This window comes from Pelophylax lessonae (assembly GCF_965119305.1).
Source record: "Pelophylax lessonae genome assembly, chromosome: 4".
NCBI classification, from domain to species: domain Eukaryota; kingdom Metazoa; phylum Chordata; class Amphibia; order Anura; family Ranidae; genus Pelophylax; species Pelophylax lessonae.
Window position 1 is genome coordinate 91,217,565 of NC_138771.1, and position 26,939 is coordinate 91,244,503.

General features: G+C 45.4%; 1 protein-coding gene across 1 annotated transcript in view; it reads right to left on the reverse strand.

The window, feature by feature from the left end:
* GNB5 (G protein subunit beta 5) overlaps nt 1-26,939 on the reverse strand; it is a 109,020-nt gene that overhangs the window by 25,550 nt on the left and 56,531 nt on the right. The window contains exons 6-8 of the mRNA XM_082256676.1: nt 19,656-19,799; nt 15,790-15,881; nt 8,562-8,610 (exon numbers count right to left, since the gene is read on the reverse strand). Of these exons, the coding sequence (XP_082112802.1) occupies nt 8,562-8,610; nt 15,790-15,881; nt 19,656-19,799 (285 nt within the window). The remainder of the gene's footprint in view (nt 1-8,561; nt 8,611-15,789; nt 15,882-19,655; nt 19,800-26,939) is intronic.

Consider the following 26,939-nt stretch of genomic DNA (forward strand, 5'->3'; position numbering starts at 1 on the left):
GCACACTGGCATCTCTACATTGAAAGGTGGCACACTGGCATCTCTACATTGAAAGGGGGCACGCTGGCATCTCTATATTGAAAGGTGGCACGCTGGCATCTCTACATTGAAAGGGGGCACACTGGCATCTCTACATTGAAAGGGGGCACACTGGCATCTCTACATTGAAAGGGGGCACACTGGCATCTCTACATTGAAAGGGGGCACACTGGCATCTCTACATTGAAAGGTGGCACACTGGCATCTCTACATTGAAAGGGGGCACGCTGGCATCTCTACATTGAAAGGTGGCACACTGGCATCTCTACATTGAAAGGGGGCACACTGGCATCTCTACATTGAAAGGGGGCACACTGGCATCTCTACATTGAAAGGTGGCACACTGGCATCTCTACATTGAAAGGGGGCACGCTGGCATCTCTACATTGAAAGGTGGCACGCTGGCATCTCTACATTGAAAGGGGGCACACTGGCATCTCTACATTGAAAGGTGGCACACTGGCATCTCTACATTGAAAGGGGGCACACTGGCATCTCTACATTGAAAGGGGGCACACTGGCATCTCTACATTGAAAGGTGGCACACTGGCATCTCTACATTGAAAGGGGGCACACTGGCATCTCTACATTGAAAGGGGGCACACTGGCATCTCTACATTGAAAGGTGGCACACTGGCATCTCTACATTGAAAGGGGGCACACTGGCATCTCTACATTGAAAGGGGGCACACTGGCACCTCTACATTGAAAAGGGGCACGCTGGCATCTCTACATTGATTGGGGGCAATGCTGTAGTACTCTGCATTGATTGGGGGCAATGCTGTAGTACTCTGCATTGATTGGGGGCAATGCTATGGCACTCTGCATTGATTGGGGGCAATGCTGTGGGCACTCTGCATTGATTGGGGGCAATGCTGTGGGCACTCTGCATTGATTGGGGGCCACAGAAAAATGATCAAACGTTGACCGGTCCGCGGCGATAAAAAGGTTGGGGAGCACTGCGCTCAGAAATTTTTTTATTTGCTCAGCCCAGTAAAAAATTAGAGGGAACATTGATGGTGACCACACAAAATATTGACACTTTGGGCCAAATTTGTCCATTTTCACTTAGGGTTGTACTCACTTTTGTTGACAGCAATTTAGACATTAATGGCTGTGTGTTGAGTTATTTTGAGGGGACAGCAAACCTACACTCTTATACAAGCTGTACACTCACTACTGTACGTTGTAGCAAAGTGTAATTTCTTCAGTGTTGTCACATGAAAAGATATAATAAAATATTTACAAAAATGTGATGGGTGTACTCACTTTTGTGAGATACTGTATATACGTGATTCTGCTTTTCAGGGTAGGGGGGCACAGGCGTGTCACCAGTGCACCAGCTGTGCTGTGATTAGTCACAGCACAAGCCAATCAGTGGATGCCAGCCAATGGATAACAGCCGCCACCTGCTGATCGGAGAGGAGGTGGACAGGACAGAGCTCTGTCAATGTAAATAATACAAAGCTCTGTCCTGTCAGTGTGGATGTGCCGGTTTTTGTTTCCCTGCAAAGCATGGAATAAAAACCGGCACATCCCTTAGTAAAAGCAGCTCACAGTACACACAAACACTGGTTAGGCACACATTTACCTTTTGATCGCCCTAGAAGTTAACTCCTTGCCAGCCAGTATCATTAGTTTACTGTATTGGTGTCACTTGTTCCCACAAAGTGTCAAAAGTGTAAAGATAGTGTCAGATTGCCCGCCATGCTATCACAGTCCCGCTAAAAGTGGCTGAATGCTGCCATTACTACGTATTACCATTAGTATAAAAGAAAATATAGAAAAATTCCAGTATACATACCATACTATGTAGACGCTATAACTTTCACGCAAACCAATCAATATAAGCTTATTGGGATTTTTTTAACAAAAATATGTAGAAGAATACATATTGGCCTAAATTTATGAAGAAATTAGATTTTTTTTTTCATTCTTTTTATTGGATATGTTTTGTAGCAAAAAGTAAAAAATCTTGAATTTTTTCAAAATGTTCGGTCTTTTTTTGTTTCTTTTTTTGTTTATAGCGCAAAAAATAAAAAGCCCAGTGGTGATCAAATCCCCCCCCCCCCCCAAAAGAGAGCTCTATTTGTGGGAAAACATTATAAATTTCATTTCAGTACAAAGTTGCATGACTGTGCAATTGTCAGTTAATATAACACAGTGCCAAAAAGCAGAAAAAAGTCTGCTTTTTTTTTTTTCCGGAGGGGGGGGGGTAAATCATCCAGAGGTCAAGTGGATAAGAAAGAAGACAGTATGAACCAGTCCAAGTTGACAGTATGGTCATGCTTACTTAAACAGACTGTAGATTTCCCTTAAACCCAGTGAAAAAAAAGCATGACTTTTCTATAGGGCTCCAAACTGTGGCTCAGGGCCAGATGTGGGCCTTTGCTTGCCTTTATCTAACCCATGGGACACTATTCTTCGCACTGGTGCCCATAATGGGGCACCATTCCTAATAATGGCACCCACAATAGGGTACTATTCCTGCCACTGATACCAACATAGGAGGACTATTCCTCCCACTGATGCCTATGCCACTGATACCAACAATGGGGCACTATTCTTCTTATTAAAAACCAATGATGGGGTATTGTATACTTCTATAGACGGCAGGGCATTTTCTACTCCCACCATCCACAATCTGGATCCCGTAAGGCCTGAAGAACAGTAAACTTGCCCTTTGTATAGAAAGTTTGGAGACCCTGTCTTAGAGCATTAAAATGCACTTAAGGTTTTAGTAAACATTTGCTATTCCCAAACTCAAGACGCAATTTCGAAAAATCCACAATTCAGTACCATCTATAACTGCCAGGTGTAAGGTATGAATTGGTGTGTTCACTAGAAACAAACCAATGTATGTAAGCTGGGAAGAAAATTAGAGCAAATTTTGTTGATTCATACTGAAAAATCTCAGTTACAATAGATACTGAAACTGAAACATCTATAGTCTACTTAAAGCAATCAAAAAAGGCATATTTGCTACCTAGGAACACAGAAATGGTCCTAGCTCAAGCTGAAATTTGCATAAAGGTTCTTGTACGTGGATGCCAAAAATGCAGCATCTAAGGCCCCATCCTCACAGGGGTACTACAATGTACACTGGTGTAAGGGCTGTGTTTATCCACACAGGGATGCACTGGGTGCCACACATTGGGGGTGTCAGGCTGGCAGCGCTTAGGGGTGTCAGGTAGGCAGGGCTGCCAACCCTCTGTGAAACTGAATATAGAGATGGCTGCATCTGTCACATGGCTGAGTGTCCATGTTCCATTTTCACTGAGCCCAGACAGCACAGCTCCTCCCCCTCCACATTAATGGGAGAGGCTGAATCGGCTCTGCCTCCTCCTGCCTCTCCCTCGCTGTTACCGCCCGCACTCCGGGCAGCCCGTGTGCTGTGTGTGAATAAGATGTGTGGGCAGGAAGTTTAAATTGAGCAGCCAACAGCCACATTGTAAACCTGAAGCCACTATGACTAAGCCACTGAGCCAGGAGGAGCCTCCAGGGACTGAATTGAGTAAGCTATGACAGGACTCTCCCTCCTCCTCCTTCCCTCTCTCTCCCAAAAATCTCTCTTCCCCCCCTCTTTCCTATTTTGTCCTCCATCAGACCCTTTCCTTAACTGCAGCCATAGAGCTTTGTTTCTTCAGCCTATAACAGTACTTTGTCCTATGTGCTTTTAAGTGACATTTAGGGTGTTTAAACAGGCAGTGAGAAAATGATAAATATCACCACCTCTCTGCATGTCTAATGCCTCTGAAAAGTGACCTGAGTAGTCTCTGGCCATCTCCTGTAGTATGTCTGCAGTCTCTAACTATCTTTTGTATCATGTCCTCAGTCTCTGACCATCTCTTGTATCATGTCCTCAGTCTCTGACCTTCTCTTGTACCATGTCTTCAGTCTCAGATCATCTCTTGTATCATGTCCTCAGTCTCTGACCATCTCTTGTATCATGTCCTCCATCTCTGACCATCTCCTGTATCATGTCAGCAGTCTCTGACCATCTCCTGTATCATGTCAGCAGTCTCTGACCATCTCTTGTATCTTGTCCTCAGTCTCTGACCATCTCCTGTACCATGTCTGCAGTCTCTGACCATCTCTTGTATTATATCCTTAGTCTCTAACCATCTTCTGTATCATGTCTGCAGTCTCTGACCATCTCTTGTATTATATCCTTAGTCTCTGACCATCTCTTGTATCTTGTCCTCAGTCTCTGACCATCTCCTGTACCATGTCTGCAGCCTCTGACCATCTCTTGTATTATATCCTCAGTCTCTGACTATCTCCTGTATCATGTCTGCAGTCTCTAACCATCTCCTGTATCATGTCTACAGTCTCTTATCATCTCTTGTATCATGTCTGCAGTTTCACACCATATCCTGTATCATGTCTGCAGTCTCTAACCATCTCCTGTATCATGTCTGCAGTCTCTAACCATCTCCTGTAGTATGTCTGCAATCTCTTACTTAAACATAAACACATTGCTAATAGTATTAGCTGTCTGTTTATGCCGAAGGTAGGACTGTGCAGGGGAGGCAGAGAGTAAACGGGGGCACTGTGATTAGAGAGCCGGGGGGGGGGGGGCACTGCAAGGGGCACTGTGATGGGGGCAGTGACATTTGTAAAATAAATATTCTTGAAAACTTTACAATTTTTTGCGGGAGTTTTTACATTTAAAAGTTTGTGGGGGGTGCCATATATAGGATCTGCCCCGGGTGCCAAGTGCTCTAGGGACACCCCTGCATGCAGGTGCATGGCCCCTAACGCACACTGTCTGCATTTCAGGCCGTGCACCCGCACAGCTCTCAAAGTCGAAGCAGCGGCTGTGACCATGCAGCCACTGCATCACAACCGGCATGAATGCATCCCAATTGACAAGATTGGGACTGTCTGCACAGGAATGCACGAAACTTCAGGGCATCCCCATGCAAGTAAACACAGCCCTCACATGGGTGTATGTTTTAATATGCCCGTGTGTACAAGGTTCAAAGTATTTTTTTACTGATCCAAATGCAGCCCATTGTTTTCTATGAGCCTGTGCACACACCTGAATAAATGCCAGTAAACTAGTGCTCAGTGCTAATGCTAGTGTTAGCATTCAGATCAGTAAAAAAATACAAAATTCTGCTATAGGCCCCTTTCACACACTCCGTCCGTCGAACGGAGTCCGTTTTTCTCAGCCGCCGATCCCCCGCTGAGCAGGAGGATGACAGCTGTGTCTCCGCGCTGTGTGTGGAGACACAGCTGTCAGTTCCCCATGCATCTCTAGGGGGGAAATCGGATGGGAACGGACCGTCGGTCCGTTCTCATCCGATCCCATCTGATCCGCTGGGCGGATGGAAAATAGGGTTTCCATCCGTCCAGATTTGAAGGATTGGATGTCGGCAGACATGTCTCTGCTGACATCCGATGCCTCATAGGGATGCATGGGGGGACCGCTCAGATCCACCAAAAAAACGGACAGGCGGATCTGAACGGTCCGCCTGTGTGAAAGAGTCCTTAGGGTACATGAACATGCCCCTAGAAAAATTGCAAATCAAAGCATTTTCTTGTTTACAGATCAAAATGCATGTGTATTGTTTTTAAGGGGGACGTGCACACAGGTGCATAAACATGCTCTGCGCTCAGTTCTGTAACCAAAAGTCAAAAAATCTAGAACTAAAAACATGCTCTGAACCAGTAGATGCAAATTCTGGGACAGACGCAAACACGTAAAGCGCTTATAAACATAGATCTTTACATGTTTAAAGGCATCTAAACACAAGCATTTTATTGATCATTTTAGGCAGGAAACCGAAAACTGCCAGAAAAAAACATGCATATATGATCAGTAAAATTCTTATGTCTGTGTGCATTTAGCCTTACTATTTAATATAGTAAATAGGCAGGCAAGCCTCAGCAATCACACTATTGGGAATGGTAATTCTAGCACTGCTGCTCTCCTTGAGTGAAGAAACTCCAAATCATTAAAAACAGAAAAAAGGAGGGCACAAACACCTAGTGCATTACCTTACACAGCAATGAAAATGTAATAAAAAAAGCCAAAAGCATACTCACAAACATGAATGGATAAAACACATATCATACACAACTCCAGTATCAGCGATGACACATCTCTACGGTTGGAAACTGACGCGTTTCAGAAGACAAGCTCCCTTTCTCAGATGCCTCCATTTTATCCATTCATGTTTGTGAGTATGCTTTTGGCGCTTTTTAATACATTTTTATTGGTATTTTAAGTTGATGCACTAAGCGTTTGAACCTTCTTTTTTTCTGTTTTTAATATTTTTTAAATGAGTGAGTAAATTACATCCATTTTTTTAATTTTTGGAACTAAAATAAGCATTCTGAAATTTTTACATATGGGTATGGGTATAAATGCAAACACTAAGGGCTATTTCACAAGGGCGATCCGATCAGATCCGCCTGTCAGTTTTTAGGCGGATCTGATCGAATCCTCCATGCAGCTCTATGGGGCAGCGGATGTCCGCTGCCATCCGTATCCGATCCTGTCCATGAAATCTGGACGGTTGGAAACGCTATTTTTCCATCCGTTCAAGGATCGGATCGGATGAGAGCGGACAGGCGGTCCGCTCTCATCCGATCCCCCATAGAGAGCAGCGGGAGCTGTGACACCTCCCTCTCTGCACTGCAAGCGGAGACGGAGCTGTCATCCGCCGGCTCAGCTGAGCAGCACGGATCTGCCTACGGAGGCGGACCGTGTGAAAGAGCCCTAAGATAGATTTACTAAAGGTGAAGTGTGCAAAATCTGGTGCAGCTCTGCATAGAAACCAAACAGCTTCCAGGTTTTATTGCCAAAGCTTAATTAAACAAGCTGAAGTTAGAAGTTGATTGGTTACCATACAAAGCTGCACCAGATTTTGCACTTTCCAGTTTTAGTAAATCAACCTCTTTATATAGACCATACTTACTTTTTTGATCAGGGACTTTTTGCCACCAAGATCTGGAGTAAATACATCAGTACCGTCAGGGAGCCTAAGGCCTCGTTTACATGCGCATATTTAAAGTGTTTGTAACCCTAAAAAAAAAGAGATCCTGTTTCCTTATAGCAGATTAAACAGCACAGTGCTTGTGCTGTCTAATCTGCCCATCTCTAAACTGTAAAAAAACCTGGCTGATCCTTACACTTCCTGTGTCTCCCCGCCCCCCCTGTGTCTTGACCACGATAATCATGGCTGCTGAGCCCTGATCACCGTGGTCTGCCTGCGTGCCTCTGTCATCCACAGCTCTCCTCTTTCCTCCTCTCCCCCCCCCTCCCTCTCTGCCTTTCAGCTCCATATCTGTGTCTCTGTCTCCACTGCCGCTATTAGTAGAAAGAATATATTAGAAGTTTCCCTGACAGCCCCTCTATTACATTTAGGCATAACACACAGGGTTAGTGTTTTATTAAAACAAAGCTTGTAAATGTCTTTTTAGAGCTATCTTTAGGCCAGTCACGTAACTCCCTGCAGGTCCCCTATTCTGATCCAGGGCTGAAGCAGAGGGGCTGAGCAGCCACGTGACCCCCCCCACGGCTGATGTCTGAGTGGGGTTCTCAGCCCCTCCTGCTGCAGCCTTGGATCTGTTTAGGAGAACAGTCAGAAGTCATGTGACTGGCCTGAAGATAGCTCTAAAAAGGCATTTACAAGCTTTGTTTTAATAAAACACTAACCCTGTGTGTTACGCCTAGATATAGTAGAGGGGCTGGCAGGGAATGTTTATGGTAACAACCACTTTAAGCATACACCCATACAAGGGCTGTCTTTTCCCACACAGGGATGCACAGCTGTTCCATGCATCCCCATGCAGGTATTCCCATTCATGTCATTTGATAGTCATGTGGGTGCAGGTGCATGCCCCTGAACACAGAGGGCCTGCGCACCCACATGTCTGTCAAATTGGGAGCAACGGCTGTGTACGTGCATCCCAATTGACATGAATGGGACTGTCTGTACAGAGATGCACAGAACACCTGTACATCCCTGTGCGGGCAAACACAGCCCTTGCAAAGGTGTACTTTTAAGTATGACTGTGTGAATGAGGCCTAATCAAGCATGCCAGGTTTTGGGCTCGTTGGGCACTTGGTGGAGATGCTGAAGTTACCCCCACACACTACCGACTATGGGACCACTTGTAGAAATACGTGTAAAACATTTACAGTTCTGCATTAGCTCTGCTGCTTTTTTCAACCATGATGTTTGGATTTGGTTGATAAATAATTTTGGTGAGAATGTATAAAGTAAAGTGCAGCTGTGCGCAGCATTTGTGTTGTGTCAGGTATGAGCACATTCAGTGCAGGAAATGGAAATGTCATGATTTATAAAGAGCTGGAAAGTCTCAGCAGATATTCAAACATGCACATATAATCTTCCATAAATATTTGTCTGAGGTTAAGAACTGGCGGCAATTACTGAAGAAATCAGCAAATATATGAGTAATGTGAGAAAAGAAAAGCATGTGTTGGAACTGCACACTGCATGCTGTCCATCCACACACACAACTTCATAGAGAAGAGAGCAAATTACCGTGGCATCGTCAGAGCCCGAGGCAAAGGCATCTCCACTGGGGTAATACCTGCAGAGAGAGAGGGAGATGTGAGGGCAAGCTAAAAAAAAGAGGTCTACCAATAAAGCTGGCAATAGATGGTCCGCTAAGTGGACTTCAGTATTGCTTGTGATCTCTGGGCTATAGAGTCATGTTTTATTGATATCTATGTTGTCGTCATTCCTGTCCTGGAGACACTAGAAGGATGTCACAAGGACAGCAAAACCACAACAAATAATATAAAAACTTGATGTTCCTACCCCCAACTCACTCTTTAAAAAAAAAGACATGTCACTAAGACAGAAAGTTAGCTTAAAATTCCCTAACAGAAAGACAAACGGCAGTAAAAATAAATATTCTAATGCCTCGTACACACGATCAGATAATCGGATGACTTATCGTTCGCATTTTGTTGCATGATACTAATATCGAATTCAACAATGTGTGCTAAACATATGATTTTTTTTCGTACAATTCTGGAAAAGCTTCCTGGTTGCGTAGCTGTGTAACGGATAGTGTTTCTGATCATGTGTGGTCTTTGTCTATCAGTTTTTAGCGGACACATACTGTACTGATTAACCTCCTTGGCGGCAGTGGCGGTTGGTGTGTTGAGGGCGCAGGGGCACCGCCCCCCCATCCATGCGTCCGGCCCCCTAATCTGCATGCAGGGGCGCCGGACGCATGGAGTGAAATGGGTTTTTTTTTTTTTTTCAATCACCTGATTAGAGCCAGAGGCTCTAATAGGGCGATGGAAAGGGTGGACCCGGGGCACAGAGCAGTGCGTCCCGGGCCCACCCATTGTGTGACAATAGCGAATGAAAATTCGCCATTATCACACCGATCCTCCTCCTCCTCCAATCAGGAAGCCGGTCTAATACCGGCTTCCTGATTGGCCGCATGGCAAACCCCATGCCATTGGCCGAGCCGAGAAGGAGGCGGAGCGGGAGGAGGACTCAAGAAGACGCGTCGCCGAAGTCGGAAGCCGGAGTGAGATGAAGCCGCCCGCCGGGAGTCCGGGACCTGCTCCAGGAAAGTGCACTGGTCTCGGGGGGGGGGGGGGGGGTGGCTGTGGCACACTGCATTGAAAGGGGCACGCGCGCTGTCACTCTGCATTGATGGGGGGCACGGCACGGCACAATGTTCATTGCACTGAAAGGGGCACAGCACAGTTGCATTGAAGGGGGCATGCACGCTGAACTCTGCATTGTGGGAGCACAGCACAGTTGCATTGAAGGGAGCACGCACGCTGAATTCTGCATTGTGGGGGCACAGCACAGCTGCATTGAAGGGGGCACGCACGCTGAACTCTGCATTGTGGGGGCACAGCACAGTTTCATTGAAGGGGGCACGCACGCTGAACTCTGCATTGTGGGGTCACAGCACAGTTGCATTGAAGGGGGCACGCACGCTGAACTCTGCATTGAAGGGGGCACGCACGCTGAACTCTGCATTGAAGGGGGCACGCACGCTGAACTCTGCATTGAAGGGGGCACAGCACAGTGTTCATTGCATTAAAGGGGGCACAGCACAGCGTTCATTGCATTGAAGGGGGCACAGCACAGTGTTCATTGCATTGAAGGGGGCACAGCACAGTGTTCATTGCATTGAAGGGGGCACGCACGCTGATCTCTGCATTGAAGGGGGCATGTACGCTGGTCACTACATTGAAGGGGGCATGTATGCTGGTCTCTGTATTGAAAGGGGGCATGTACGCTGGTCACTACATTGAAGGGGGCACGCACGCTGATCTCTGCATTGAAGGGGTCATGTACGCTGGTCACTACATTGAAGGGGGCACGCACGCTGATCTCTGCATTGAAGGGGGCATGTACGCTGGTCACTACATTGAAGGGGGCACGCACGCTGATCTCTGCATTGAAGGGGGCATGTACGCTGGTCTCTGCATTGAAGGGGGCATGTACGCTGGTCTCTGCATTGAAAGGGGGCATGTACGCTGGTCTCTGCATTGAAAGGGGGCATATACCATCACCTGTGCCATGACCTGTGCCATGCCCTTACCATGACCTGTGCCATGCCTATACCATCTCCTGTACCATGACCTGTGCCATGCCTGTACCATCACCTGTGTCATGCCTATACCATCACCTGTGCCATGCCTGTACCATGACCTCAAAGTCACGCAATTTTTGACCGCGTTTTATGACGCAAAGCAATACCTATTACATTTTTCTTTTTGCGCCCCCCCCAAAAATTTTGAGCACCAGCCGCCACTGCTTGGCGGTATTCCCGAGTGTGGCTCGGGGTGGAATTTCAGTGCCATTAGCGGTAACCCTGAGCCACACTCGGGGTACTGCCAGGGGGCATCGCTGGATCCTGGAAGAGATCTTACTTTGTCTCCGGGATCCCGCGATGTATTCCTTCAGCATACGGCGGCCGGATCTTCCACCCAATGCTCTGTGCCCCGCCTTCCGTTCCCTGCGAGCGTCACGTCGCAGGGGAGTGGAACCAGCGGCAAATTTGAAAAGTAAAACACACTGATATATTGTAATCCTACTGGATTACATTACTAAATAAAATAAATTGACATTAGTTTGCCCCCCAGTGTCCTTGCCTGCAGTTTTACTGTACTATATATATATATATATATATATGTGTGTGTGTGTGTGTGTGTGTAAGTCATTAGGGCATTTGCTACCTACTTGATTAAATTGTTCATGTTATCCTGTCATTAAGCATTTTTGCCCTCTTTTAGGTATACTGACCAGCACAACTTTGGCACACCTCGGGTCGTGGTAGTTACAGATATCGCATTAATCATTGAAGACTCAGACTACAAGTATGAAGGTGTGCCATTGTTGGCCACCCTGTATTTGTAGGAGGAGTCTGGGGGGTATATATTCCTCCTCCTCTGGCAGGCACATGTTTGGTTTGGTTTCCTTCTGCTTCTCTCCCACCTGTATCCCACCCTTTTTTTCTATTTCAGACACCTGTATACCTAGAGTATGCCCTCTTTTAGGTATACTGACCAGCACGACTTTGGCACACTTCAGGTTGTGGTAGTTACAGATATCGCATCAATCATTGAAGACTCAGACTACAAATATATATATATATATATATATATATATATATATATATATATATATATATATATATATATATGTATACACGTATATGTATGTATATATATATATATATATATACATACATATACACCCACATACATATATATATATATATATATACTTTTACTTTTTTATAGTTATTTATTACATTATAATTTATGATTTTGTGTTTCAAACTTTATCATACCCGGGATGTTATAAAGAAGAACGCACGGTAAAAAAAAAAAAAATCATATGTAAATAGTTGTTTGGGCTGCTCATTCTTAAGAATTACATGCAAAATAATGGTACCGCTTTCAGCACCTAAAATCAGAGACAATCATACCGCCAGGGAGGTTAAACGAATGCTGTTCGCTAGGCTATCGGACGACAAAGGTTTTTGTGTTTGTCCCTTCTGATTTTGTTGAACGAAATGTCGTGATGGGCTGTCGAAAGCTGTGTACTAACGATCAGATTATTGTGAGATCAATTTGAAACAATTTTTTTGTACGATTATCTGATCGTGTGTACGAGGCATAACTCTTTTGTAAAAACTTTCTCCAACTTCTCCAGTTGTCAACAATGACCTCATTAGCATCTCACCGATTTCAGTTTACCCCAAATGAGATGGTGAGCAGCATGTGGTAAAGCCTTTTCAGGTTTCATTTCTATCTTTGTATCCTATGGAGAGTGTCCCCTCACTTTCTGTGTGGTTACATGGCAAGAAGTAAGGGGAAATCTCTTCAAAGATAGAAAACAATACCTGACAAAGGTTCTTATCCCTCTCTGCTCATCTAAAACTAAAGAAATATTGCCTGGAGTTCCCCAAGAGATCATACAAACCCCTTTCCGCATTAATGTCAAACAAATGGTAATGCCTAAGCACAATTTTTTAACTTTGGCATGTGTTAGTAAAACTGTACATATCGTCACAACTACTTTGTATATCAAGGTGGATTATACCTTGTTTTTTTTCTGGACGAATTATGCTTTCTTTTGGTGGTAAATTGTAATGAATATCTCCTTTTATTATTATTATTAATATTATCAAATGAAAACTGGCCCACAATTACTTGCTATTTTTGCTATTACCATAATGTACCACTAAATAACAACCCGAAATATATTCTCCTGGTCCTGGCGATCGCAGAGATACCACATATATAAATAAAAAAACAAAGAATTAAAATTAAAGAAAAAAAATTAAGGTTTGCCAGGGTTAATGTTAAAGCGGAGTTCCACCCAAAAGTGGAACTTCCGCTTTAGGGAGTCCTGACCCCCCGACATGCCACATTTGGCATGTCATTTTTTGGGGGGGGGAGCGGGTACCTAGTTTTGACAGGTACCCGCTCCCACTTCCGCTCGGAGCGCCGCGGCGCCCTGAGCGGAAGTTCTCCTCTCCCCCTCCCTCCCTGCAATCTTCTGGGACACGTCAGAGGTCCCAGAAGATTGCCGGCCAATCACGGCGCGCAGCGCGACTCGCGCATGCGCAGTGGGTACCCGGCTGTGAAGCCGCAAACTGTAACAGCCGGGTGCCCACAGCAGTGATGCCGGCGCCGAGGGAGAGGATCGAGGCTTCCGGCGGCCGCATCGCTGGACCGTTGGACAGGTGAGTAAATGGCTGGAACTCCGCTTTAAGGTCAAGGTTGGGGCCAAAGGTCAAGGTCAGGGGCAAAGGTCAAAATTAGCATATTTTGGGTAGAATTTATTTAAAAAAATAATTAAATTAGTATCGGTGTCAGTTAGTGTCAGTGTGCTTTAGACAGGATTAAAAAAATGCAAAATGCACTCCATTGTTTCTGGGCCCTACTATGGGTACAAACAACAACTACCATACATATATACGCTATATTATCAAAAGTATTGGGACACCTGCCTCTTCAGGCACATGAACTTTATTGGCATCCCAGTCTTTGTCCATAAGGTTTAATTTTGAGTTGGCCCACCCTTTGCAGCTTCAATTCTTCTGGGAAGGCTGTCCACAAGGTTTGGAGTTTTTTTCTTTAATTTTTATTCTTTGTTTTTTATTTAATTCTTTTTTTTTCACACTTTTTTTTTTTATTTACAGCTTTAGCTCCTGCAAGGAGAGGAGGATACAATGGACTCACAGTGACTGGTCACTGTGATAGCCAATCAGAGGCTATCACAGCCATTAAGCAATCCGCACCCAGGAGTCCCGGGTCCCGATCATTAGTATGTCTCTGTGCTGGGAATGCATTGTGCGGTGCGCTTTCAATGTAGAGAGAGATACGTATATATGCGGCTCCACGAAAGAAGCCCCACTTCTGTGAGGCTACACTAGGATGCTGATGGGGGGACCACCGGTACACTTGTAGGGGGCCCGAACACACAGGGGGGCCCAGAAAGGGAGGGGGATTAGTGATGAACGACATTGTGAAGAACTGAAAGCTGATCTCTCCCCCTCTCCCTGCTGCCAGCTTTTATCTGCTGAGAAAGAGAGTTGTCCCTCACTAATCCCCCTCCCTGTGCGGGCCCTCCTCCCAGCACTGGCTCTAATGTTAGCTCTGCTCCTGAGTTTGTTATCTCTGTAACTTTGTTTCTCACCCCATAGTTCTTCCTATACTCCTTGTCCCTGCCTGTATATTTTTTTTTATCTCTCTCCCCCATTGCTCTGTCTTCCTGACACAGTCACAGCAGGTCAGCTGCATTCCCATGGGGGGAATTTACTGTTACTGCGAATCTATAGTTGCCTATTATCTTGTCCCAGTGCAGTTTAGTGTACTTTATGTAGCTGGGCTTCCCACACCTCTCCCCCAGACTGCTTCCTGACCTATTCAACTTTGCTTCTTCTCCCCTTCACTGTCAGTTCCCTCTGCAAATCCACGTATCTACTCCTTTATTTAACCATTTACTAACTGATCTGGCAGTAGTACCTCCATTTTTATCTAGTATCTACAGGTAAGCCTATATTAGGGCTTACCTGTAGGTAGTGAATATCTCCTAAACGTAGCAGCCGGTGATAGCACCAGCGCATGGGCACTGTGCTCTCAATAGATGACATACCATCCAATGAAAGCTGTGCTGTGACCATGACACCCGCGCGCATGCATGTGAATTACATCATCGCAATTAGGCCAAACTACTGGAGCCCAAGAATCCAGAGAGAAGACCAGATGAAGATGGAATCCCCCTTAGTAGTGACAGCAAAACGCTGGAGAGATCTGTTTTTTAGGTTAGAGATATATAATTAAGGTGTAATTAAGGGCTCATTCCCACGGGTACTCTGGCTGTGTAAAGGAAGGTTTGGGCTGGAGCCATCTGTCATTCTATGGGGATGCAGTGCCTGAATGAACACAGCCACAGGCTCTAATTGGACAGGTGTGAAGGTGAGTGGCCCCCAAATGCACACTGTCTGTGTTCACGCCGTACACCTGCATCCCCACGCCTGTCAAATTAGGACCTGCAGCTGTGTTTGTACAGACCCAGGGGGCTCAACCACATAATTCACACTGTACAGACCACAGCACCCATGTGCATGAGCCCCAACACCTCATTCTCACACAGATATTTATTTATCAAATTTAGATTTAGCAGGAATTTTGTCAGTTATGTTGTATTTGATTTTATTGTATTTTTATTGAAATATAGCTTTAATATTTTCTTGGGGGGGCGCCCTGTCAGGTAGTCTGCACGAAGCCCCGCGATTTCTATCAGCAGCCCTGAGGCCACATATGAGCGTACGGTCTGCGTGAAGGGGTTAAATACTTATATCCTAACTACACAGATGGATAGACAGATTGATTTAAATTATTCTTAAAGACAAAACCTTTCTTGGGTTGTCACCAGAACAGGAATAAATGGGAAGCCTTTGAAAGGGGGCAAGTTCTGGTGACAATCAGGGATTTCCTCACTTTGGAGAGATTTCCTTGTACTTCCTGTTTTGTCTATGGGCCAGGAAGTGAATGAAAATCCCCACAATGGGACACCAATGGTGAAAAATGACACAAGTTATAACCCTCCTTGACCCTATCCAAAATGAAAAAATAAGTTTTTCCTTTAGTTCTTCTTAAATTATGGTGTACTCTCCTGTTATTATGTGTAGAATGGTTTTTGCCTGAGGTAGGAAGAAAGTGTCTGGTATATTGTGCTGCCACAAGCTGTATTACAACAGCGCATTACTAACCTGACGCTGTTGATATCAGATTCATGAGTTTCAAATGACTGAATGCACTGACCAGTCCTCATATCCCATACCATCGCTTTCTTGTCACATCCCTAAAAAGGTAAAGAAATTGAATAAGAACAGAAGCATGCAAACAGTTCTCTAACACGGTAATCACAAATAAGACTCAGACCTGTCATATTGTGGTTAACATCATTGTTTAAAATCATTGTTTTTTTTTTTATGATCTGCCCCTAACACTAGGTTCACACTACCGCAATGCCATTTTGATCCGATTTCAGTACAACTTTGAAATGTGACTTGGTTGCGACTTGGTTGTGTTTTGGATGTGACTTGCATAATCAATGGGGCCAAACCTCACAGTAAGACCCCATGCACACAGGATGTTTGCCCAGCCCTCCTAAACGCCTTTCCTCCTAGGTGCCTTTTGGCAAAAAAAACATTTGACGTGTATAGATGCGTCTAAACGCATTCAGGTGCATTAAAGTGGTTGTAGAGTCAGAAGGTTTTTTACCTTAATGCATTCTATGCATTAAGATAAAAAACCTTCTGTGTACAGCAGCCTCCCTCAGCCCTCCTAATACTTCCCTGAGCCCATCTCTATCCAGTGATGTTGCAGGAGAGACTCGGCTGCCTGGGACTCTCCTCCTCATTGGCTGAGACACCAGCTCCCGCTGCTGTCAATCAAAGTCAGAGAGCCAATGAGAAGAGAGAGGGGGCGGGGCGGAACTACAGCTCTGTGTCTGAATGGACACACAGAGCTGCGACTCAGTTTGGGTGCCCCTATAGCAAGCTGCTTGCAGTGGGAGGAGGAGGGAGGAGCCAGGAGCATTGACAGGCTCTGTGCTAAACCACTGCATAGAGCAGGTTTGTTATATTTAAATGAAAAATACTGAGACTTTAGTATTACTTTAATTAATTTCATTGGCCAGAATAATAATTCATTCTGGTCACTGAAATATATTAACGCTCAAGTGTTCTGCCTCTGAACGCCCTTGCCTCTAAACACCTAGGTGTGCATGGACACATAGGCTAACATGGAGGGGTGTTTTTAACGCTCAATGTACATGAGGCCTTTATCACACAAAGTAGTACAGGAACCTTTTCCAAAATCGCACCGCATGGAGTTGCATTGATGTGAACAGACACCATTGAATCCACTGTCATGTGATTCTGTGTGACTGAAATTGCATTTCAAATTGCACTAGTACGAGCCAGGCCAAGAATACTGCAGAGAGAGCCAAACATGGAAAGTGATGTCAGAACTGTCACCAGGATTCCGGCTTGTCTCACCCTTCAGTTCTCTCTTGGTAGCTCCTTATCTTATTATCAGTTTCTAAGGAGAGCTGTTAGTTAAATTGGCTTTGTGACATCTTGTTGCTAGCACTGCTTTGGTAACATGCTACAAGAATAGGGAGGGGCAGCACATAGAAAAGTCAGTATTTTTTCCTTCAACCAGTTAACTGAATGAAAAAATCTGACCCAATTCCCCCATCCACACATTTGAGGAGGATGGGGTATCCTCCCTGCTGTGTCATTGACAGTGAGGAGACTTTCCTGCTGTCAGAATTCACAGATCAGCATTGCAGGCTATAGCCAGCAGCACTGATTGAGCATGAAACATCCAACAGGGCAGCTGTACAGAAGTTGATTGGTAGATCGACTTCCGGTGCAACAACAGTGCCCAATGCTAATACATGGATTGAAATTTGTTCAGTCCCTGCTGAACCGGATGAATTTTGATCCATGTATGGCTGGCTTTATAAAGAAGTTTGAGATCGATCTTGAACCTAAAGAGAATGTGTAGTCTTTTCAAATCTTTTTTTGTAGAAAACCGCAATACTTTCCCTTTCACATTTATGAATGTGATAAGCCCTTTCTAATATAAAATCAATGTTTGAAGTTTTTCGTTGTTTATGTTTCTAATCTTCCTTTTTAACACCATTAGGTGTTTTAAAGTAGCAGGTCCACTTTAAGGAGTCATGCCCACTGGGTGTTTATCCCTGGTGCATGAGACTCTGGCATTAAGGCTAGGTTCACACTGGCGTGATGCGGGAACCACAGCGATTCCTGTAAGGGTTACCGCACTGCATCAGAATCACAGACAGTTCACATTGTGCTTAGCGAACCGATGCGGGTGTCAATATAAAGTTAATGACACCCCAAATTGGTTCGCAGAACGCAGTGCGAACTGTGGAATCAGATTGTTTCTAGTGCGGACAAAAAAAGGGTCCTGCACCATTTTGGTGCGAATGTGATGCGATTTCAGCCATACAAACTGTATGGCTGAATTCGCACCGCACAGACATCGCATGTGATGTGCACAGGAATGCAGTGCAAATCACATGAGATGTCTGCAATCGCATTAATGTGAACTCAGCCTTAAATTTAAAATTTTGTTGCAGAGGATGCTTAAAATCTGACTTGTATCTTAGTGCAGACTTCTGGGAAAATCAATGAACCAATCACATAAGCAGGAGACGACATTTCTGATCCATTCAGAACATCATGCATAGCATTTTACAAAAAAATTACAATGCTGCAGATTTAAAAGGAAAGGTCACTTTAAAAACATTAAATTACAATAAATTACAATATGGCTTTGATAGCAATTGTATATATGATATAATATATTTTTATTTGCTATATTTTCTCCACAAAAGCAAGGCTTTCATTTTGAAAAGTTAACATAGATGACAGGTTCACTATTTTACAATTTGATAATTAAAAACTCTATTTTTCTTCAAAAGGCAGATCTGCCCAGAATCAATATGTGTGGATACCAATGATGTGAATCACTAGGTGGCTCCTTGGACACACAATCAGAACATTGATCTTTGATGAAACATCCATCAGAAGCTTGAAACCGCTGCTCAACCTAAGCCCAAGGCTACGTGAGCGATTCAATCCCAGAACATTTTTTTGTTTTTGTTTTTATCAGCAGAGGGGGCTGATCAAAAATACAAAATACAAACTGATTCCCCAATCCACACAAGCGAGGTGGATGAAGGAATCCTCCCCGCTATGCTATTGTATTCTGACAGCGGGATTCCTCTGCTGTCAGAATACACTGATCAGGGCTGTAGCCAATCAGCTGCAGCTGCTAATCAAATGAAATTTTTCCAACATTCCCATTCAACAAAAATTGATGAAATTACATAGAAAAATAATCCTCTGAAAGGAAACAAACACTTTGGGGAGTGTTGAGATCCTGTGTCCCCCCAAAGCTCTCACTGGTTCCTCCTGCTACCTTCACAGGACAGGACACAGTAGTGACAAAGAGGTCAACAGAAGGAACCAGTGAGAGCTGCAGGGGAACACATGAGCGTACATTGAGGATTTCCAATGAAGGTAACAATGTTAGGTGGCAGGATAGGTATTTATAATGTACTTTAACAAGTAGATTATAATTTAGTATAGCAACAGTGTTGTTTTAAACAGAAAATTATCCCAAAATCTATATTTCAGGTTTAAATGAACTCTAATTAGTATGGGCACTATAACTCATGCTGTGATTGATGTGGTGGTGGCAGCACTAGGAATGCCATCCTGGAGATCTTTCAACCCACTACCTGCTTATGTCTCATGGAGAATTGAAAGGACAATCCTGTGGCTGGATTCTCAACACTGATCCATTATTGATTAATAAAAAAAACTCTGCACTCATTTTATATTATTGCTATCTAAAAAAGAAGGCATTTGTTTTTCTCTGCGTCCTTTGCCAGGTCTCAAATGCAGTCAGAAAGGCAGTCACAGCTAAAGGCATACCATTGCTGTCACTGCACTCTGACAATAGAATGGTTAAACAGAATTTTGTGATTTGTTTCTGTAGTATGTTAGGGATTGGAAAGGTTTCCAGCACTTACTCCAGACACAAAGGTATTTCCTGTTTCGGAAGGTGCCAGATCCAGACACAAAACATCAGCACCATGTCCATGAAAGCTCTGCAGCAGCTGTCCACTTTCCACATCCCAGAGAGCACATGTACCGTCTCCACTGGCTGTCAGGATCTGGAATACAGACAAGCACAATATGTTAGGTCATTTAGAATCTTATATATTGTGTACTATATCTGCTTTGCCCCCTGGAAACTTTGATTAGACCTCCTATCTTATAACTATACCAAACAGTAACACTAAAATTTGATTCTGTAGCTAAAAAACAATAAGTTGCTGAAGTACTCCGAGATACCTACTCATACCTAAAGTAGCTTTCAGTCTTCCTTGAGATCCCAGGTTTTTTTGCCAGGAAGACCTCCACCCTTTCTGATAGCTATGAAGCCTACCTGCCTGTCTCCTGCAAATTCCTACTTGTCATAAAGGCAGCAAATGGGGACAAATAGTGGGTGAGCAGGAGGGACCAGACAGGCTCCAAAACTTTTCAGAAGAATGGGTAATTTGTCTCAATTAGCTTGACTCATAGCAGTAATAATTTGCATACTTGTGAGCAGCTATTGTTACCTTTAAATTTGAAATCCAGGAATTATTTTATTTTTTTTTTTTCAAACTTAAATTGTTCCAGCTTGGCTTGATGTAAGCATCCACATCTGGTATCTGGAGGGCTTCTGAGGATGCTGAAAATCACTATAATAATCTCCAATACTTACAGTAAAAGCCATGATCTTCTCAGTGCAGCTCCATCGGCTTCCCGGCTGCACAATGAAATAGGGGGTCACTCGGTCTGCACCGCTGCCATTTAGAGAACATTTTGTATTTTTTTTAAAAATTAATACTAGGTGTTCTCTGATTGGAAGAGGTGGAGATTGTGACGTCATGCACCCCTCTTCTCCACTTCTTCAAATCAGAGAACGCCATGTACTCAATAGCCAGATTCTACTGCAAGTTGGCGGTAACATCGTTTTTTCTATCCTCCCCTCGCTCCTAGGCTGCCTTAGGGTCTATTGCAATTGTGCTTAATGAGATATCAGAAACTATTTTAATACTGGGATTCCCCAGTGGATCCACGAGAGAAGGGTAGTGATACTATAATGCCCTATAATCAGATGCCATGCACTAAGGGTTATGGACACATCTTGGGAAGGTAGAAATACAAACTAACTTCAAATTCAGTTCATGCCCCCCTGGTGCCTCTGTGACCCCACATGGGCTTCTTGATACCCTTGCTCAAGGGACCTCTATGGTGCCCATTGTCATAGAAATTGGAAGTTATTAAAAACACTTACTCATTCTCTCTGAGGAAGCAGAATATATCCGTGAAACATGTGGAGGAACAAGAATCCCCTTTGTCCTTCATGCCAGTAGTCACAATAAAGTATATATGATTTATATGATATACAGTATGTTGCAATCCTTGTGTACCTTAAAAGTCCACCTGTTTTGTGGTTCAGTGTAAATTCTGCTATAATTAAAGGATACAGTACCCACTATTTTGAGAGCCCGCATTAACATAAACCTGTATTTAAGGTGAAAACGGATTGGTTCCTAATGATTGCTGTAATTTGCATATGACCATACCTTTGTTTCCCTGGTTTATATAAAATATCTAAAAAATGGGATGGTGTGGTACTGTGAATCTACTAAAATTTATGTGATAAATTATGTACAGTGCCTTGAAAAAGTATTCACACCCCTTCAAATATTCCACATTTTGTTACAACCAAAAAATAGGATTTTTATACTCACCGTAAAATCCGTTTATCTGAGTTCATTGACAGACACAACTCCATATTCTTCACCATATGGTTATGCTGCCCTCTACAGGAGTAGGACTAGGCAGACAACACAAAAGCTTGGCTACGCCCCGTGGGCCGCTCTCGACTGGCAAAATCCCCCCTCTCTGCTTAGAGATACTCAGTTTTGTAACAAGCAGTAACAGAAGCAAAAAAAAATTCCTTTGAGTGGTGGGTGCTGTGTCTGTCAGTGAAATCAGAGAAAAGGATTTTACGGTGAGTACAAAAATCCTATTTTCTCTTCCGTTCATTGACAGACACAGCTCCATATTCTTCACCATAGGGACGTCCCAAAGCAGTGCCAAACATGAGGGGTGGAAATTCAAACCCAAGGCTAAACACAAGCCAATCCAGTTAATAGTAGCTCAACTAGAACAGGAGCCCAACCTGAAATACACCCTCAAGAGGGAAAAACAGACCCTCTAAATCACAGCCTGCAAAACATTGTGGCTGAATGAGGCATCCGCAGATTCCAAAACATCCACTCTGTAAAACTTTGAAAAAGTACACACCAACGACCAAGGGGCTGACATGCACACCCGCGCCACTGACTCCTGATGACGGAAGGCCCAAGAAGCACTAAGTGCCCGAGTAGAATGTGCCATCACAGGAAGAGGGGGAACCCTACTCTTAAGCGATTAAGCCTGGGTCACCGTCTGTCTGATCCATCTGGAAATAGTAGCAGGGGAAGAAGGAAGCCCCTCCTGCGGCCCATCCGTAATCACAAAGAGCGAGTCTGACCTCCGAAAGGACTCAGTGCCTGCCAAAAAGACCCGAATAGCTCGAAAAACACCCAGAGTATGCAAGGCAAATTCCCTGGGACGAGCCGGCCCGTGACACAAGGACAGCAGCACAAAGTCCTCATTCAAATGGAAATCAGAGACAACCTTGGGAGAAACGACGGCCATGGTCGCAGGACTACTTGATCCCTGTGAACCACCAGATAGAGACAAGACAAAGCGGCCAACTCCGGCACCCTCTGAGCAGAGGTGATAGCCACCAAAAAAGTCACCTTTGTGACAGCTTAAGTAAAGGGATCTTCTGTATGTCTTCAAAGGGAGGTTTTTTGAAGAACCGACAGAACCCACTTCAAATCCCAAGGTGGCAAAGGAGAACGTACAGGCAGAGAAAAATGACAAACTCCTTCTGTTAAAAAAAAAAAATGACAAACTCCTTGAAGGTATGTACGCACCAATGAATGGGAAGCCAAGGGTCTTTGAAAAAAAGACTGCCAAGGCAGACACTTGGCCTTTCACGGTGTTCAAGCCAGTTTCTGATCACTTCACAACGCCGTTGAAAAAGGGCCAAAACCTGAGCCACTGAAAAGGAATGAGGATGGACTCCTCGAAGCTCACACCAGGAAATGTTTGCTTTCTGCATCGGATGATAAAGCTTTGGAGATGTAGATTTCTTTGCCATCAACATGGTCAGAATCACTGAGCCAGACAAGCCCCTGTCCTTCAGCACCTGACTATCAACAGCCAGGCCGTCAAAACCAGCGTCGGTAAAACAGGACGGAAGATCGACCCTTGAGACAACAGATCGTCCCAAAGAGGAAGCCTCCAGGGGACATCAGGGACCAGTTGCACCAGGTCGGTGTACCAAGGCCGGCGAGGCCAGTCCGAAGCCACCAGAATGACCGGAATATCTTTGGTCCCATTCCTGCATAGAAGTCGTGAAAGAAGCTGGAGCGGAGCAAAGGTGTAAATCAGATGGTACCAGCTCCATGAAGCCACCTGAACATTCATGGCGTCTGTCAGAGGATCTCACGACCTAGCCACGGACCTCGGCATCTTTCAGTTGAGCCGAGGCACCAACAGATCTATCTCGGGGATGCCCCACCGCAGACCAATCTGATGAAACACGTCCGGATGGAGGGACCATTCTGCAAGGTCCAACACCTGACGACTGAGGTAATCCGCCTGCCAATTTTCCACGCCGGAAATGTGCACGGCAGAGAGGGCTGAAAAACACCATTCTGCCCACCAGAGAATGCTGGACACCTCCAGGGCCTCTAGCACACTCGTGCCTCCCTGGTGATCCACATAAGCTACAGCCGTGGCGTTGTGCAACTGAATCCGCACCAGGAACCCCTACAGCTGCTCTGTCCAATGATCCAGGCAAAGCCTGATCACTCGAAGTTCAAAGACATGGATGGGCATCTGTAGTAAGGTCGAGTAGTGCAGCCACCAGACCAGAGAACACATTATCGCCCGCCTCAGGAAAATCATCTTGTCCAGCGACTTTGGGACACATGTCCCATTTTACCAGAATCTCCTTTTCAAGGAGTCTCGTCTAGAACTGTGCAAACGGAACTGCCTCGAGGGTGGACACCATCAGGCCCAACACTCGCATGCAGGCCCGAAGTGATGACCACGTGTGGGCTAGCAACAGTTGAATCACAGAATGCAACTTTTCCAGAGGGAGGACACTCCAGCTAGAGCTGAATCCAGAGTCAGCCCCAGATAAACCGATTTCTTGGACAGAATCAGACCAAAGTCTAGAGGGTATTTTCCACATCGGCCGTCAGAGCCGACAGGGACACTGTTCGCAAGAGAAGGTTATCCAGGTACCCCAACATCACAGCATTCCCCCACTGATGCAGCAACGCTAAGATCGGGGCCAACACTTTTGTGAAGAACCGAGGAGGAGAGGCTAGATCGAAGGGTAACGCCACAAATTGACTGTGCTCCTTTCTTACAGTGAAGTGGAGGAAACGCTGATGCCAAGTGCAAATTGGAATGTGTGGGTAAGCACCTTTGATGTCTAAAGAAGCCAGGGAACCCCCTTGATGCAGAGACGCCACCACCGTCCATCCTGAATTATTGCACCCGCATAAAACGGTTTAGGAACTGAATCCAGAATCAGATGAATTTGCCCTCCTTCCTGGGAACCATGACAGGGTATGAATAAAAAACCCCTGAAAACGTTCTGACACTGGAACCAAGACGATCACGCCCTCAGACAACAAGTCCTGCCCTGCCCACAACAGAGCTTGCAGCCTATTCGGGGGCAGGTGCACAGTGGAAGGAAGGAACCCTTCTGGAGGACAAGAACGGAAATCTATCTTCGAAACAGATACAATCACCTTGTGGACACACTGGTCGCTGATCCAGGAGATCCACAGCACCGGATTCATCAAAAACGTCCCCCCACCCCAGATATGGATGGTGGCAAACCTTAATGCCAAAGAGGCCTTGACAGCAGGTCTGGAGAAGCTTGCTCTCTGTCAGACCAAGGCCGCTAGAAACCTCCTGAAGAAGCTATGAGTGGCTTGGAACCTTTTTTGAAGTCCCTAAGGGACGAAAAACTTCTTATGGGCTGAAAAGGAAGTCCCACGCCGCAGACGAGGCACTTTTCCCTTCCCAGACTGTGGAAGAAAGGTACTCTTACCCTCCCATCCGACACCTAATGATGTCATCCAGGGTAGCCCTGAACAGGCGCTTGCCAGGGCCTTTTTGGAGGTTTGATCCGCAGACCAACACTTTAGCCACAAAAAACACCTAAGCACCACTGCCCGCAAAAAAATGGGGGGGGGGGCTACTGACAGGAGCCAGCAAGAGGATCCTCCATGGGCGCCCTCTCGAGGAAGCCCGCAGAGGAGACCGCATACGGATCCACCTAAGGAGGGCCCCTCGCCACTGATGCTGGAAGACCCGCAGACGGGCTACCCCTACAGTTTCCACTAGAAAAGGTTGATTCCCGACAGTACCATAGCAGCTAAACCTGCCTGGGACCCTGTCCCCCCCCCCCACCCACAGAGGCCCCTTACCAAAAGGGGGAGGCCTAGTAGGCCAAAAAGCCACGGCCTAAAGTTTCGGCCACCCGGCCGCGGGAGCGCGATCCGCGGGAAACCTGCAACTAGCGCAAGGAACAGAGGAGAGGCGGATTTCCCGGGATACAAAGGCAGCTTCGGTCACCGCAACTGAGGCCACCCAATCCAAGGTCCAGCTACTAGGCCACAAAGCCGCAGCCTACAATTTGGGCCTGCCCGACCATGTGGTACTCAGACCCGCAGATAATAGGCCACCTACCCCCCAGCTGTCCAAAGGGGATCCAAAGAAGACCACCCACGCCATAGCAAGCCCACCGAGGGTGAAGAGGGGACAGCATGCCCGCAGGCATCAAGGCCAAGGGCACCCACAGCCTGGCACTAGCCACACCCCCATGAGCACGGGCAGGTAAGCCAGCTCAATGCCACCCAGGGAGGAGAAAAGGGGGGAGGTGGGGGGATGGAGAGAAACCCCGGAGCGACCAACCACCCAAGAGAGTACCTGTGCCCCATACCAAATTCAGGGAAGAAGAGTAGGGGGCAGGGAAGCGGCCGGGTAACACTCCCTAGACAAGGACCTCCTCGCTACCAAAGTGGGGAAGCTGTCAGCCAGAAGGAACGCTGCAACTCAGGCCAAGACCTGGTTGTATGCGACCTTGCAAGACAATTAACTCGCAGGCCAACCCCCTTCCAGTGGGGCTATGTCGCAGCTGACCGAGCGCGGAGTTACGGTCTGTGCGCGCTCGCTGGCCATGCTGAGGGGACCACTGGAACTTCAATAGTCCAGCCCGTCCCTCAGCCCAGCAGATGCTAGAAGATCCCCACAGGAAAAAAACAGGAAGAAATCCAAAAACAAACAGTAAAAAAATCGAAAAAAAAAAGCCAGGACCTAGAGCCTGGCAGAGAGACTAGGTCCACAGCCAAAAAGAGAAATTGACCGCACTCAGAAATTGATAAAAATCGAAGTATTTAATTCCTCATCAAAGATTAATACAGACAGTACATCACAGGGACATGCGACTGGTTGACGCGTTTCACGATTCTGAAGATCGCTTACTCATAACCACACAATAGGATGTCGGTGAAAGATCTGCATATGAAGGCAACATGTCAGCTGGGACCAATCTAGAGGCAATTATCATACCTCAAATCCAATTACAAGAAACGCCTTTCATATGCAGCTTGAACACCTTCAACCAACATACCTAAAAGACAAATAATCACAATACTTCTACTGAGAGAAGAAGAAAAAATATATATACAAATACATTACAAAAATTAATAACAAGTTACATGTTCCAAAATTGATTTCTTCCCTTTTATCTACACATAAAAATAGTTCTTATATTATAATGTGCGCTCGCTGGCCAAGCTGAGGGGACCAATGGAACTTCAATAGTCCAGCCCGTCGCTCAGCCCAGCAGTTGCTAGATATATAGACCACCTGGTCAAGTCAAAGAACTAGATGATCTACTAGTTGAAGAAATAGCTAAAATGACAATGAAAGGAGAAGTTATCATTATGGGAGATTTCAATCTTCCAGATATAAACTGGAAAACCAAAATAGCAAGTTCTACCAGGAGTACAGATATTCTAAATTCCCTACTGGGGTTGTCTCTGCAACAAGTGGTTGAGGAGCCAACCCGGAGGGAGGCCATTTTGGATTTGGTATTCACAAATGGGGATTCG